This window comes from Plectropomus leopardus, chromosome 5, assembly GCF_026936395.1.
Source record: "Plectropomus leopardus strain MGB_pleo_1.0 chromosome 5, ASM2693639v1, whole genome shotgun sequence".
In the NCBI taxonomy this organism is placed as follows: Eukaryota; Metazoa; Chordata; class Actinopteri; order Perciformes; family Serranidae; genus Plectropomus; species Plectropomus leopardus.
In genome coordinates, this window is record NC_142180.1 from 36,040,095 (window position 1) to 36,053,564 (window position 13,470).

Genomic DNA, 13,470 nt, shown 5'->3' on the forward strand with positions numbered 1-13,470 from the left:
GTAGTATTGTTTTGTAAGCATACTGATTTTTAGAAATATATCAACATTTTTTTTTGCATGAACACATTAAATATTTGGGGAGGATAGTCATTTGTGCTCATATTTAGTGATTGTAAGGACATGGAAATAGTGTATTCTATCTGTATCTATGTATATCTACATATGCTTTTATTTTGACACGTTTTTTAACATGACCCGGAAGTGCTTCCGGTTCCGGTTGACTGACTCATTTGAGCGTTTTGTTTGTTTGTAGCTGCTGGTTTGACGATGCAGGTATACGGACTTTCATGCCCAATTATTGCATTTCATCGTGTAATACGTTGTGATTTTACTTCTTAAGTACTTTTATTAAAGTTGTATCAGTATTCGCGCGTAAACGGTGTTTTTGTTCGATTATTCGAAGAGCTAACGGTAGCATAAACGTTAGCTGGCTAGTTTAGCTAACAGTGAGGTCGGTGATAGTAACGCGGGCTGTTTGGTTTGTGTCGCGTGTATTTGCAGTCTGTCGGGCTGATTTTGTTATTTTGAACCTCAGCAGAGAGAGGAGAAGCAGCTGGAGGCGGCGGTGGAGTCTCTCATTTCTCGGGTGGCTCACGTTAAAAACGCTCTGCACAGTTTCATCTATAAACTGGAAAATGAATACGAGCGATTAACGTGGTAAGTGATGCGATTTAATAAATAGTAGCTTAAAAATGAGCTTGCACAGTTGAATTTAAAGGGTGGATTTCTCGCTAAATACAAATCTGTGACTATGTAAATTATAATCAACACAACTCCTGAGGTCAAATGTATTTAAACAATATATAGAATCAGAATAAGGTTTTATTGCTAAGTACATTTACATATACAAAGAATTTGACTTAGTATTTTGGTGCAACACTTAAAGGAAGAATAAAATGTTGAATTATAACAATATTCTTTCATGTTCCTCATCTAAATGTACATATTTGGGTTTTAAGGATGTTTTTTTCCTAATGCCGTGTTGTGTGTTTTTCATCATTTAGGCCTTCTGTTTTGGACAACTTTGCTCTGCTGTCTGGTCAGCTGAACACTATCAACAAACTGCTCAAGAATGAAAAGACGCCGTCTTTTCGTAACCAGGTTATAATACCGCTGCTCCTGTCTCCAGACCGAGATGAAGATTTAGCGGTGAGTATCAAACCCACTGATGTGACTGCGTCTCTCCTGCGTTTTTTACGCAGTCCCTTAGACTACGGCCTCTGCTTGTCCCCCCTCAGAAACTCACAGAGCAGCGTGTCCCAGTGTTCAGCCATGAGATTGTACCAGACTACCTCCGGACGAAGCCCGATCCAGAGGTGGAGGAGCAGGAGAAACAGCTGAGTGCAGAGGCAGCACGAATCGGCCCAGAGGTGGCACAGGTCAGTTTGGACTGAGTGCTTTCTTACTTAAAGATATTAAATAGATAGTTTGGATATTTTATAGAAGGGTTGTATGAGGCACTTATCCAGAGTCAGAGGCAGGCTGGAGTACTGACACGGAAGTTAAGAAATATACAGCTGTGGATGGGCTCAGCAACAAAACATTTGGCCACCTAAAAAAATCAGTACAAATGTACACAATATTTTCAATATTTTCACCACTTTAGCTTGCCTTTAGACAGCTCTTTATGACAGTGAAGCTGTTATTGGTGTCAGTTACCCCATAAATTCTCTCTGCAGAGATGTTTTACAGTGTTAATCCAGATTTACCAAAAGCACATAATAACACAAAATAAGTAACTGAGCGAGGCATCAGTAGATCAACAGCTCCAGTGTTCTGTGAGGTAAAATGACTGTTTTTGTCAAAGCTCTGAATTGGGCACTGATAAAGGCTGCAGCCAGAACGAGCCTCCTAAATATAGCATACTCTTAAACTGATATTTAAGAGGTTTTTAAGCTCTCATCACTGTTGCCTTTATCATGCAAGACAGCCAATAACAAATGGAACGGTACGAGTTATCATGTTAAATTTTAGATGTGTTGATTAAATGAAACGTCAGCTTCATGCATTAAGTAACATGCATGAAAAACGTTCTGTGACGTGTTCTCTGTCTGCGAGGGCAGAGACTGCAGCCGCTGATAGACAGGCTTCCAGTCTGTGTCAGTCGTTGCTGTGGAAACGTTTGAGCTTCAATTACAATCAATTACAAGTAACACCTTAATACAGTTATTAAAAAAGTTTGTTTATTTTCTTTCGTCAGCATTTGGAAAAAAAATTAGAGCGTCATGTCTGTATTGCTATGAATTGCGGGAAATTAAATTTTGAACTCTGGTGGAGTCTGAACCCTGAACAGACTCTTTGGAAGTCTGTTCTGAAAGGCGGCTGAAGGCCCTTTGTAGATTTGGTGAATTGTAGATATGGACAGCCCTCAGCACTCGCAGACTTCGTGTAAATGCACCCGAAAAGTCTGCAAATGAAGCGAAATCCAGAGATTTGGATTCAGCCATAATCTCCATTATTAGATGGGCTTGACCTCTGCATGCACCGCAACTTTTCCTCAGTATGGATGTTTTAAATGCAGCTTCATTTGCCAGGCGAGTACATAAAATCATTCAGACTTCTCGTGCTCATTTGTTTAATGCCACACTAATTAAAATGTGCTTCATCTATAGTATCGCCTAATAACACTTCAATAGATGTTTGACTGAAGTGTAATATTTTCAGAATGATAAAACTATTCATTTAGCTGTGGGAATATTATTTACATAACCTTTGAAATGAGCCACAATTTAAATGTGTCACAGTTTCTCTCTGACGCTTTAAAACAAAAAGCACATACACACCTGACTGTAGGTGAAACAGAAACACTGATGCTGGATCAGTGCTTCATACAACCCCAAATAAGAAACATGTTTTTTCTTACATTGCTTACAGCTGTAGAGCGTTTGACACTGTTCAAACCCTCCTGGTTGTATTTTTGTTATTGACAGAAACAGATCCAGACGCTGAATAAACTTTGTTCCAATCTGCTGGAGAAGCTCAACAATCCTCGTGACGACAGAGATGCAGAAAGTGCAGGTTTGTAGCACTTTGACTGTCCAGGTAATTCATCTGAACTCTCTATACATATAAATATGTGGACACTTATGAGTTTTGTTTTTTTCCCAGCAATACGACAGAACAAACCATCGTTCAACCCCGCCGACACAAACGCATTAGTTGGAGCGGTTGCTTTTGGAAAGGGGCTCTCCAAATGCAGGCCTCCAGGTCCAGTGGCCCCTGGACACCCAGGACAAGGGCCCATGATGAGTGGAGGGCCAACCTTACAGCAGGTCACCATTGGTGGCAGTTCAAGCCAACAGGCAGGTTTGGGAGGACCTGTGGCTCCACAGCAGCAGGGGCAGCCAGGTAGGAGACCTGGAGAGCTGGGTTAGTATTTCACCTGACGACACTGACTGTTCATCACTGTTTACATCACACAGCAACACACGATGGCTCACTACAGGAAATGTGGACTTATGTAAAACTCTAGCTGCTCTTAATCTCCCTGTGCATGTATGTAATTGAGTCTGAGGTGCAGAGGGTTTTACATTGAAGGGCGGGTCCGTCTGCGTTCCTTTACAGCAGTGAGACTCATATTACGGCACATGGGACAAATCTGACCTGTGACAGGGCGCTGCGCAGCCCGCTGACTGTCGGGTAATGCCTGATCCCAAGAGCTGTGACAAGCAAAATAAAAACGGAAACAGGATACTGATATGTCAGTATAGATTAATACAAATAAAAAGAACAAAAGCAGTAAAACTGTAAAATAAAAGTAAATTAAATTAAACATGCATAAATAAATAAATAATAAAAATTAAATTAAAAAAAGATGACGTCACGTAAAAACAAGACTTACAGATTTCCACACTGGGGATTTTTCTTTGTACTCTCAATGTAAATAAGGTGTCTAAGGGTAAAAAAAAGGCATCAAAACAGCTTGCTAATAAAAAAAAAGCAAGACACAATCAAAGTGTCTCAGTGGAAAAAAAAACTGTGATCTGCGTTTTACAATCAACAAGTGTTGAATTTGTTCTAAAACTGTCATCTTTGTCATCTAAAAAACCAACATATATTGAAGAATAGCTTATTATTAACTTATAATATATATGATATATAATATAACTTTCTAACAAGCCCTAAAATCAGAAAAATCAGTAATTTCAACAAACAACAAAAAATGGTGGTAATAGCTGATATCCTGCTGATGAACCATAATCACCACTGGGAACATTTATTCACCACAGCAGCCCAGTGTCAGGGTTCCCATGGATCCCTAAAATTTCTTAAAAATTATTGGATTAATTAATCTGAAATTAAGGCCTGAATTGGTATTAAAATGTCTCAGACATGAAAAATGGGATTTTATATTTTATATTTCTGACTATGCATTGTAACATCTAAAAATAACTGCTAATAACTTTAATTTATTAATATTATTATTATTATTATTTTTGGTATTATGACTACTACTACTAGTAGTAGTAGTAGTAGTAGTAGTAGTAGTAGTAGTAGTAGAAGAAGTATTTTAAATATATCAAATCTGCCCAAATTCCCCTTGTATGAACATCAAGAAAACAAACAGTAAATATTTGGCAAAATTGTCTCTAATCAATTAATGGTCAGTTTTGCTTGTCATAAATTGGTCTTAGATTTTATTCCCGGTGGCGATAACACACACAGTCCTTAAAAGAAGAGTTGATTCAGTCACAAAGAGGCACCTTTTGCACGAGCACACGAGGAGCACGACTGAGACGCTTCAGGATGATATAAGAGCCCAAAAAACCATAAAGGATCAGCCCTTTAAATGCTGATGCATATGGAGCTGTTGAACCATAATCATTTGTGGGGAAATTCACAATACGAAATGGACCTGCCCTTTAAAGTTTCGTTTGAAAGAATTGAATAAATACAGAATAGAGATTAAATGATATCAATGATTACACTTTATCGGAAGATCGGAGTAGATCGATCTAACGAATGTTTTACACGTCCGGGAAAATGTTTGATTTCTTTATGAAATGTCGATGCTGTTGGAAACTGTTTGACTTCACCTAAAGTGTTTTTTTTTTTGTTTTTAATATTGACTGAGGATTCCTGAGGAATCCACGCGTAAATCACTGTAACCAAACGTTGATCATCTCTTTTTCTTTTCTTCGGCAGGAAAAATGCCAAGCAGCATCAAGACAAACATCAAATCTGCATCAGGTTCAATGCACCCGTATAACAGATGAGCTCTTTTTTTTTATTTCTTCACCCAACATTTGTTACATTTCAGAGACTCTTACAGTAACGACAACATCTGTAATAGCTCACATCTGAGTTCAAACACAGTGTTTTTATAGAATGGACCAACTTCCACAAAGTTAATACTCTGTTCTCTCTGAGGCTGTTTCACTGACGTTTTCGTAAAATCATCCAAAATATTAAACGCAGATATCATTTTGAACACTCATCATCTGAGCCTCAGTGTTTGAGCCACTAGATGGCAGTATGTCATCATTCATTGGATCATACCAGAACTGTACTGTTGACTCTTTTTCAATAAAACTTGTAAAAATAACTACTTGGTTGTGTAATGGATACATTTCAATCAGGATTTTATTTTTATTCGGTTTGTGTAAAGCAATCATTCTGAAACATTCATTTTGGTCTTTTTAAAACCCCAAAAAAGTAAACAGTGTTACAGTGCTTTGCCCAGTAGTTTATTGTCACAGTCGGGTGGCGTTTCAGCTCCGAATTGTCAGATCTGTAACCGTGTAATCGAACATCAGTCGTGTCGCTTGTCTTGACGTGAACGGGACGTCCACCCTTCAAATGAGCATCCCCACATTTCAGACATGCACCATGATCTGATGTCTGCTCTGCGTTTCTTCTTCTCTTGCTTCTCTTTGCCCATTTTGCTGCAGCACCAAAGGTGAGAGTAATGAGGGCGGACGTTGCTCCGTGTGGCCTGATAATGTCAAAGTGTTTAAGGGGCCAAATGAGGAAGTATCGGTGCTGACGTGCGAGGGGGGCCTCTCTCCACGCCGGCTCTCTCTGTCCACTCCAATCCCTGTCCCGCTGCACAGCACAGTGACCGTGCTGCTGTCACAGCATGCGGGCCCATGGCTGACCTACATACACCCTCTGTCCCCAAACAGGCAGACGTCTCGCTGTGTCAGCCGCCGCGGTCAGACGCTCTGCTGAGACAGCTCAAAGCTGCACAAGGTCACACTCGCGTCCACAGATGAGGTCTAAATTATAAACAAAGAGCGAGCAGGCAGCATCCTGCAAACCTCACCAAACACAGAGGTTGAACTGAGTTTACTGACAAACTTTTACTCAAAGGACTTTACAGTTTTTGCATTTTTTTTTTTACTGTTTGCTGCAAACCTCACCGGACAATCCTAATTTAAACTGCTCATCGACACAAAATCTTTGATTTCTGAAGATTTTTCTACTTTAACTCTTTGAAACCTGGATCAAAACCAGTGTCCTTGTGCTGCTTTGAGATTCACAAGTATTACACCCTTTGAGACCTGATCAGATTGACTTGATATTTTTCAAAAACACAAGAAGAAAAATGTACCCAAAATTGTAAAAAATGTATGTGGAGAGGAAAAAAAACAAAAACAGGAAAATTAATTAACTAATTCTGCAACATTATTATAAATATATATTTATAGAAATAGTATTCTGAAATTTTCCCTAACTTAAAAAAATAATCATTTCTAATTTCTTGCAATTTTAGGGACTTTTCTTGCCAAGTTGCTTATTGCCTTTCCCCCCAATGTTTTAAAAAAAAAATCACTCAGGGTTTAAAGGTTTTATACCTGTGAAAAGCTAAATGCAGCACACAAACATTAATGTCAATCAAGGTTTCAGAGGGTTAAAACCTTTGACACCTGAGCAAAGTGATTCATTCAAAAACACGGAAAAGGAAATGAGCAACTTGGAAGAAAATTGTAGATTTAGAGTAATTTTATTTTGGAAAAAAAGGAAAAAAACTAAGGTAAAACTACAATTAAAATGATCACAATCATATGTTTAAAATTATGTTACAAAAATTTGAATTTTTAAGCATTATTTATTTATTCATTTATTTATTTATACACATTTTCAGGTAGTTTTCTGAAAGTCAATTTACTCTTCTACTTCGTTTTAAAGGTTAAAAGGCAGCTGGTGGTTTCCAATTTAAAAATTAACTCAGAGATTTTAGACTAAAGTGAGTGATGTAATCCATCACACTAAAATGTATAACGCTGCTCTGCCTTCCTGTGGAAATAATGAAATTAGCCAGATATCACGCTCACTTTGTACAATCACAGTTTCCAGTTTCAAGTGGAAAAATATATTTTCTACGAAATATTTAAGGTAAGTAAAGCTATTGGCTAAATCAATATATATATATATATAAACTTGTGTAAGGTGGATTAGTTGTTACAATTTTAATTTTTTTTCTCCAACAGGAACAAGCTGCGATCACCGGAGTCCCTCTGCACGGTCCTGGTTTGGTCCTCTCGAGGAGCTGGCGTCGTTCAGAGAGCAGGTCTATGAGGAAAAAACACGTTTTGAGGTAAGAAAGAATTTTCTTTTTCACTTAATGTATGTAACAGCATCACCTGCTTTGTGGATAAACTCATCAAACTTTAATCATGTTTATTATTCATGCTAATGATTTATCAAGTAACAAGAAAACTACCTGAAAATAGTGCAACCATCTTACTCAATGAAAATGTATGCTCTCAAAAATGATGAAGGTACAATTTGATCTTGCATTTTTATTTTTTAAAAAGCAGAGCAGGAACTCATGAGTGCATTTTGGGAACGATGCACTCTGCAGTGCAAAAATTAGCTGCCGTTATCACACACAAATATTCAAGACTTGTATCGATTAAGATAATATTTGATATTTCGGTCGTGCTAAATCTTAAATAATAGCCTTTTTTTTCTTGGAGACGGATTTTGACATGTCACAGTAGAAAATCACAGGCCTAAATACTGAAATGAATGACGGCCGAATTCCATTTAGCTGCTTCAGTTTCAGGGTTTCTGGTGCTGTTCGTGCAGACTCACTGCTCGCTCGAACAAAACCTTTGTTAATGTCGTTAGTGACACCTGTGCCTTTTCTGCTCTGACGTGTCAAAATGTCTGCGGTGGGATATTTGGCCTGTCAGCTGGAGTCAGAGTTACAGAACTCATACAGTGAGCGTGTTGCATGTGTGGCATTTTCATCGTTTATAGTGTTTTCGAGTGTGTTGTTGTTACTGAAATGATAAAATCCGACTAAATTCAGTATTTGTGTGTTTGGGTGATATCACGTCATGCTGTGTGCTCGTCATAGCATTTCACTTGAGGTAATTTTGACCCAAAAAATGTAACTTACGGTCCACATATTAGCTTTTTTCTGCAGCTTCAAACTGCATTTACAAGCTACACGGTACAAGATAGATTTGTTATTTATTTTTTTGTTAAAAATCGTCCCTAAATCCTGCTACATCTTAGTTTAGTGGTAATTTCATGGTAGCTCATTAAGAATTTACTATTTACAAGCACCAGAATGAACTTTCTCGCTCAGCAAATACTGCTGCATGAATATTATGTTATTAGATCTGATATTTGTTAAATAAATCACCGTCTCACACTTCGTAAGAGTTCCTGCCTTGTGAGCAATTTACGACTGAGATTTAAGAATTACAGGTGAAAAAGATAAAAGTTTGTACTTCATTTGTTTTTTTTATGTTCTGTTTTTTTTACAAAATAGGCCACCTTGTCTTTGCTAATATGTTGGATTCATGTTAATGTGAAAAAATTAACCTTTTTTTTCTTACATTTTTATTAAACTACCAAACTATAACAAACAAAGTGTGAACAAAAAGCTGGTGAAAAGCGTCTGAATGCAGCACAACAAATCTGATGTTGATCCAGGGCTCAAGTGTTAAACTGTAAATAGAGTGCAATATTTAAATGTTTTATTATTTTTTAGGTTTTCTGTAAGTTCTGTTGAAAGTTACAAAGTTTCAACAAATATTAGGAAAACTCATCTCCGATGCAACGTTCACAGAAACAATCAGCTCAAAATTCATCATAATTGCTAATCTTAACACAAACCACCTGCAGTTTGGCATTTGGGTTATTTGTGTAGTTATCAGTTGTTCTCTACTGTTATTGTTAAAATAATAATATAAAATATCCCAAAAATATGTCTTCAGTCTACTCAGTGATAGTAAAGAAGTCCCTGCAGGCAAAAGTTTGGGAACCACACAAATACTGTTTTTTAAAGTCAGATTTGTTTTTAGGTTTTCTGTAAGTTCTGTGACAGAATTTCTATATTTTTTTACTTGTCTGTTACTCAGTTTGACTATAAGAGAGTTTGAGTTTTTAAAGCCTTTATCTCGCTGCTTGCTGCCTCTGACAGACTCCAGTCAGACCATGAGGGGTCAGCAGCGTCTCACTGTCGGGAGGCAGGAGACCTGAAACAGGCTCATTCTGTTAAAAAAACTCCTTCTGTTTTGACTATTAATTCAAATATTAATTTGAATCCATAAATTGAGATTGTGTAAAGTAAAGAGAGACGTTAGAGTCACACCCAGTGAGTTTAATCCGAGTCTGAGCCGCGCTGTACATTCTGGATAATGGAAAACTCAATATGACAGCTGCCTCCGAAATTACAATATACAGTCTATAGCATGGTACACAGAGCAGGGGGAACCGGGCTTTTTTTTTTTATCTGACGTAAATCCATCCTGACAACACAATCAGCATTGCTATCTTGTGAAAGGACAGGATTTCCCTCTAAAGCGACACACTGCGGTGACCAAACGTGTCAAATGACTTCATGTCCAGAAAACATTTAAGAGGATGAAAACACAGAGACAAACTCGAAACAAATTAGCCCACAGCCGCATGAGAATCCACTTTTGTTGTGGGACGTGAGTGCGATAATTATTGCAACAGCAGTGTATCTGAATGTCCTTGATCATCAGCGCAAAAAAAATATTGTTTTGTTTCATTTTTGATTCGTGTTTTGGAGAGATAACTTTCTCGTTTCTTTAATAAGAGCCTCTCCTGGCACACTTTTAAAGGTTTTTTTTTTTTTTTTACACCCCTATAATTGAAGAAGACGATAAGGTCCATATCTCGCTCATTATGGAAGCTTTAGGCAAATATAAAGAACCAGTTTACAGCCTTAAACTCCCACACCCCAAAATGCTCAAAATTCACTGCAGATTTTAATTCAAATGCTCCACGGTTGAAATAACTTGAAAGGCTCCGATGACGCACGCTGATCTGTGAAATCTTTTCCAAATGTCTTCTTTATGAAAGTTGGGATCAGAGAAATTCATTAAAGATCTGTGGGTGGCATCGGCTACACGAAGCTTTGCAGCGGCAACTCTGTGCCAAACTGAACCGTTTCCAAATCTGAAATCTGCAACACTGACTCAAACACACCCACAGTCACTAATTACTTGACCCTATTCCTGCACAACCTTTTGTTTTTGGGAGATCTAAAGACTTGTTTCATTATATTAACCCTTTGAAACCTGCATCAGCATCACTTTTCTGTTGCTGTGCTCAGACACATTCACAAGTATTGAAATCTTCTTTATTTTGGAAACATTGAAATGAGGCGTTGAGCAACTTGGCAAGAACTGTTCTGCAAATAGCAAGAAATCAATATATTTGGAAAATTATTTTTTTAATTATTGTTTTTTTTAAATGTCAAAAAAACTATATCTAATGTAATGTAATTTTGTAACATTAACCTTATATAAAACAAGGGGAGATACATTTTACCAGGTTATAGCAAAGCGGCTATTTTAGTTCCTGGGCAGGTAAATGGAAAAATAAATTAATGACCGAATTTAATTTAAAAAATCAGTTCATAAAACTTTACAAATGTTATTTTTCCCATGTCCCACCCACCTTAATCATGAAAAATCGCTATTTTTGTGCAAAAATGTATAATTATCATTAATGTTTTAAAAGAATATTTTTGATTCTTAAGAATTTTTCTTTCACATCAATTCCCTTTTTTGTTTGTTTTCTTTTCTTTTCTCACTTTCTTTTATTTCTTTTTTTCTAATTTTCAGGCAATTTTTTATTTTTATTTTTTTACAATTTTGCACATTTTTGGGCGATTTTTCCAAAAGTTGCTCATTGCCTTTTTTGTAATATTTCTGAAAGACATCAAGCCACTTCGCTCAGGTCTCAAAGGGTTAATGCACAGGGTTTCCTTGACACAAAGCCTCTCCATTAAGTCGTGCCCTCAGACCGTAGACCTTGCCTCGTCTGCTTCAGTGGCCCTCCCCTCAGGCGCGTGTGTGTATCCTTGGTGTGTGTGTGTGTGTGTGTGTGTGTGTGTGTGTGTGTGTGTGTGTGTGTGTGTGTGTGTGTGTATCATGCTGGCAGGCGCTGACATAACTGATGCACATTATGCGTGTGTATGAGGCGGGCCTCTTGATGAGTCTTGTTATGGTCATTGATATAATGTGAGCGCTGAGCTCCTCCGTGTGTTGATCTGGTTGAGGCTGATTGATCTGAAACTTCAGTGACGAGAACGATCAGATGAAGAAAACAACCGAGGAGGTCGAAGACAACAGAGGAGCTTTTTGTTTCTGTCCGCGGCTTTGATTTTTTCCCTCACGTCAGAGTGATTTATTTTTTTATTTTTTTGCCCAAACTGATTTTTTTTTATCAGCAATTTGCAGATTTAAAATCCAGACAAGGCTTAAAATTATTTTTGTCGCCTATATATTTTATTTAGTTTTAAGTCTGGAAATATGAACTGTGATTTTGTTCTCTTTTATAACTTAATAAGTCAGAAAAATCATTTTTTCAGTTGATCAGCATTTTGCAAATTTAAAAAATCCAGACAAGGCATAAAATACTTTGAGATACCTTTTTGGGTGTCTCTTTTCTTTTTCTTTCTTTCTTTCTTTCTTTCTTTCTTTCTTTCTTTCTTTCTTTCTCTCTGTTTGTGTGTTTGTTTCTTTTATTTTTTACTTTTGAAATAGAAACAGCGATGTTGTCCTTTTTCATAATTTAATAAGTCAGAAAAATCTATTTTTCAGTGGAGGTAGTTCTTTTTGAAAGTCTGTAATTCCTTTTTTTTTTTTAAATAATTAATTTTTGGTTTGACAGTGTGACGGTACCACCAGGTGAAAATTTAAAGGCAGGTGTAACGACATAAACAGACATTAACAGATGTATTTCGCAGATGTTTTGATTTGAGGAACAGATTTTTTTGGCTCTTTCAGTCAATTATTTACATGAATTAGAAACTCAGTCATATAAACACAAGAAAAAATTCTCCTCTGATCCAGCTGCCACCTTATCCTGGTGGCCTGTGGTCCTGGAGATCTGTTGTTCGGGGCGAAAAGCTCCTGTTTTGAGTTTTTCAAGGCAAAATGCTCCCAGGGTAGCAGCCAGACTGAAAATGGTTCAACAAGACCTCAATATTGAGGCAAATTTGGACCTGGAATACGTCACCTGGTACAGGGACACTGCCTAAAAGCACTCCTGTTGGAGGCCAAAAGGCCACAGATAAAACAGCGACCATTCTCCAAAAAACACCCACTTTTGGTGCATAAAATTCCACTAGAAAAACAGCCATGGGTCATTAAACAACAGCTGTGTTTTGGGGGCTACAAAGCTGCAGGAAAAAGGATGACTGGTCCAAAAAAACCCTCACATTTGGTTTCACAATGCTGCAGGGAGAAAAGCACCGGACCACAAAAAAACACCTACGTTTGATGCCTAAGAAGCTGCAAAAAAACTCAGAACTGCCTCACTGAACCACCGTTGTTTCTGATGTTGTTTTGGTCGAACAGTAGCTGCAGCTCGGCAGATGTCTCACCTCGGTGACATTTCAGCCAAAGTTCCCACACTCAGCTGACGCCCGCTCCCATAAAAAAGAGCTCTCCTAAAAGCCACGATCACAAAAATGCTGTTAAAGTACAAGTTTATTTCATTTAGATGCCTAAAAAAAACAGTACCCAGTTTAAACCAAAACATCAAGGCAAATTTTGACTTGCAAATCATCAGATCAGTGATTTCTGGGAATGCTTTGCACTTGTAGTAGATCTAAAATAACACCTGCCATGTGATTATTATTCCTTTTAAAATGGATATTAGCCAGTTAAATTTTAGAGTGAGTGACCTTTAACAAGATATCATAAAAAGATAACACTGTTTATTTTTTAAAGTACGTTTAATTTTTTACTCCTCACCTGTGTGAGCCACACGTGTTAATGGAGAAAAGACTCTGTTTTTGTTTCTGACTGAATTTGCATCTTCTCACTGTGTAAAAACGGATAACGATCAGTATCGTCTCCTTAAAAACCTGCGTGGCATTGGTCACGGCAGCACGTTATGCAGCCCGTTTGTTTGAGGAATCAGAAATTCAAAAGAAAGCAGAGTGATTTTTCTCCGAATGGGATTTACACCTTTTCACCGTGTAATGACTGAATCAGCCTCACAATGCCTTTTGGTTCGTGGGAGCGC

The 13,470-nt window shown here is 37.5% G+C and overlaps 1 protein-coding gene across 2 annotated transcripts; it reads left to right on the plus strand.

Annotated features, from left to right (window-relative positions):
• The first annotated feature begins 174 nt into the window (after positions 1-174).
• med8 (mediator complex subunit 8) lies at positions 175-5,545 on the plus strand. Of its 2 annotated transcripts, none has more exons than XM_042481310.2 (7): positions 175-273; positions 536-657; positions 1,005-1,149; positions 1,239-1,379; positions 2,931-3,018; positions 3,109-3,369; positions 5,146-5,545. In XM_042481310.2, exons 1-7 carry the CDS (start codon positions 268-270, stop codon positions 5,214-5,216), a joined length of 834 nt encoding a protein of 277 aa, XP_042337244.1. In that variant the 5' UTR covers positions 175-267; the 3' UTR covers positions 5,217-5,545. The 2 variants fall into 2 exon arrangements, with proteins under 2 accessions (XP_042337244.1, XP_042337251.1); XM_042481317.2 differs by having other exon boundaries at positions 3,109-3,348.
• The last annotated feature ends 7,925 nt before the right edge of the window (positions 5,546-13,470 follow it).

Coding starts and splice junctions, on each gene's coding strand:
- med8 (XM_042481310.2), top strand. Junction 3,019..3,108: donor CAGAGATGCAGAAAGTGCAG/GTTTGTAGCACT, acceptor TTTTTTTCCCAG/CAATACGACAGAACAAACCA. Junction 3,370..5,145: donor TAGGAGACCTGGAGAGCTGG/GTTAGTATTTCA, acceptor TTTCTTCGGCAG/GAAAAATGCCAAGCAGCATC.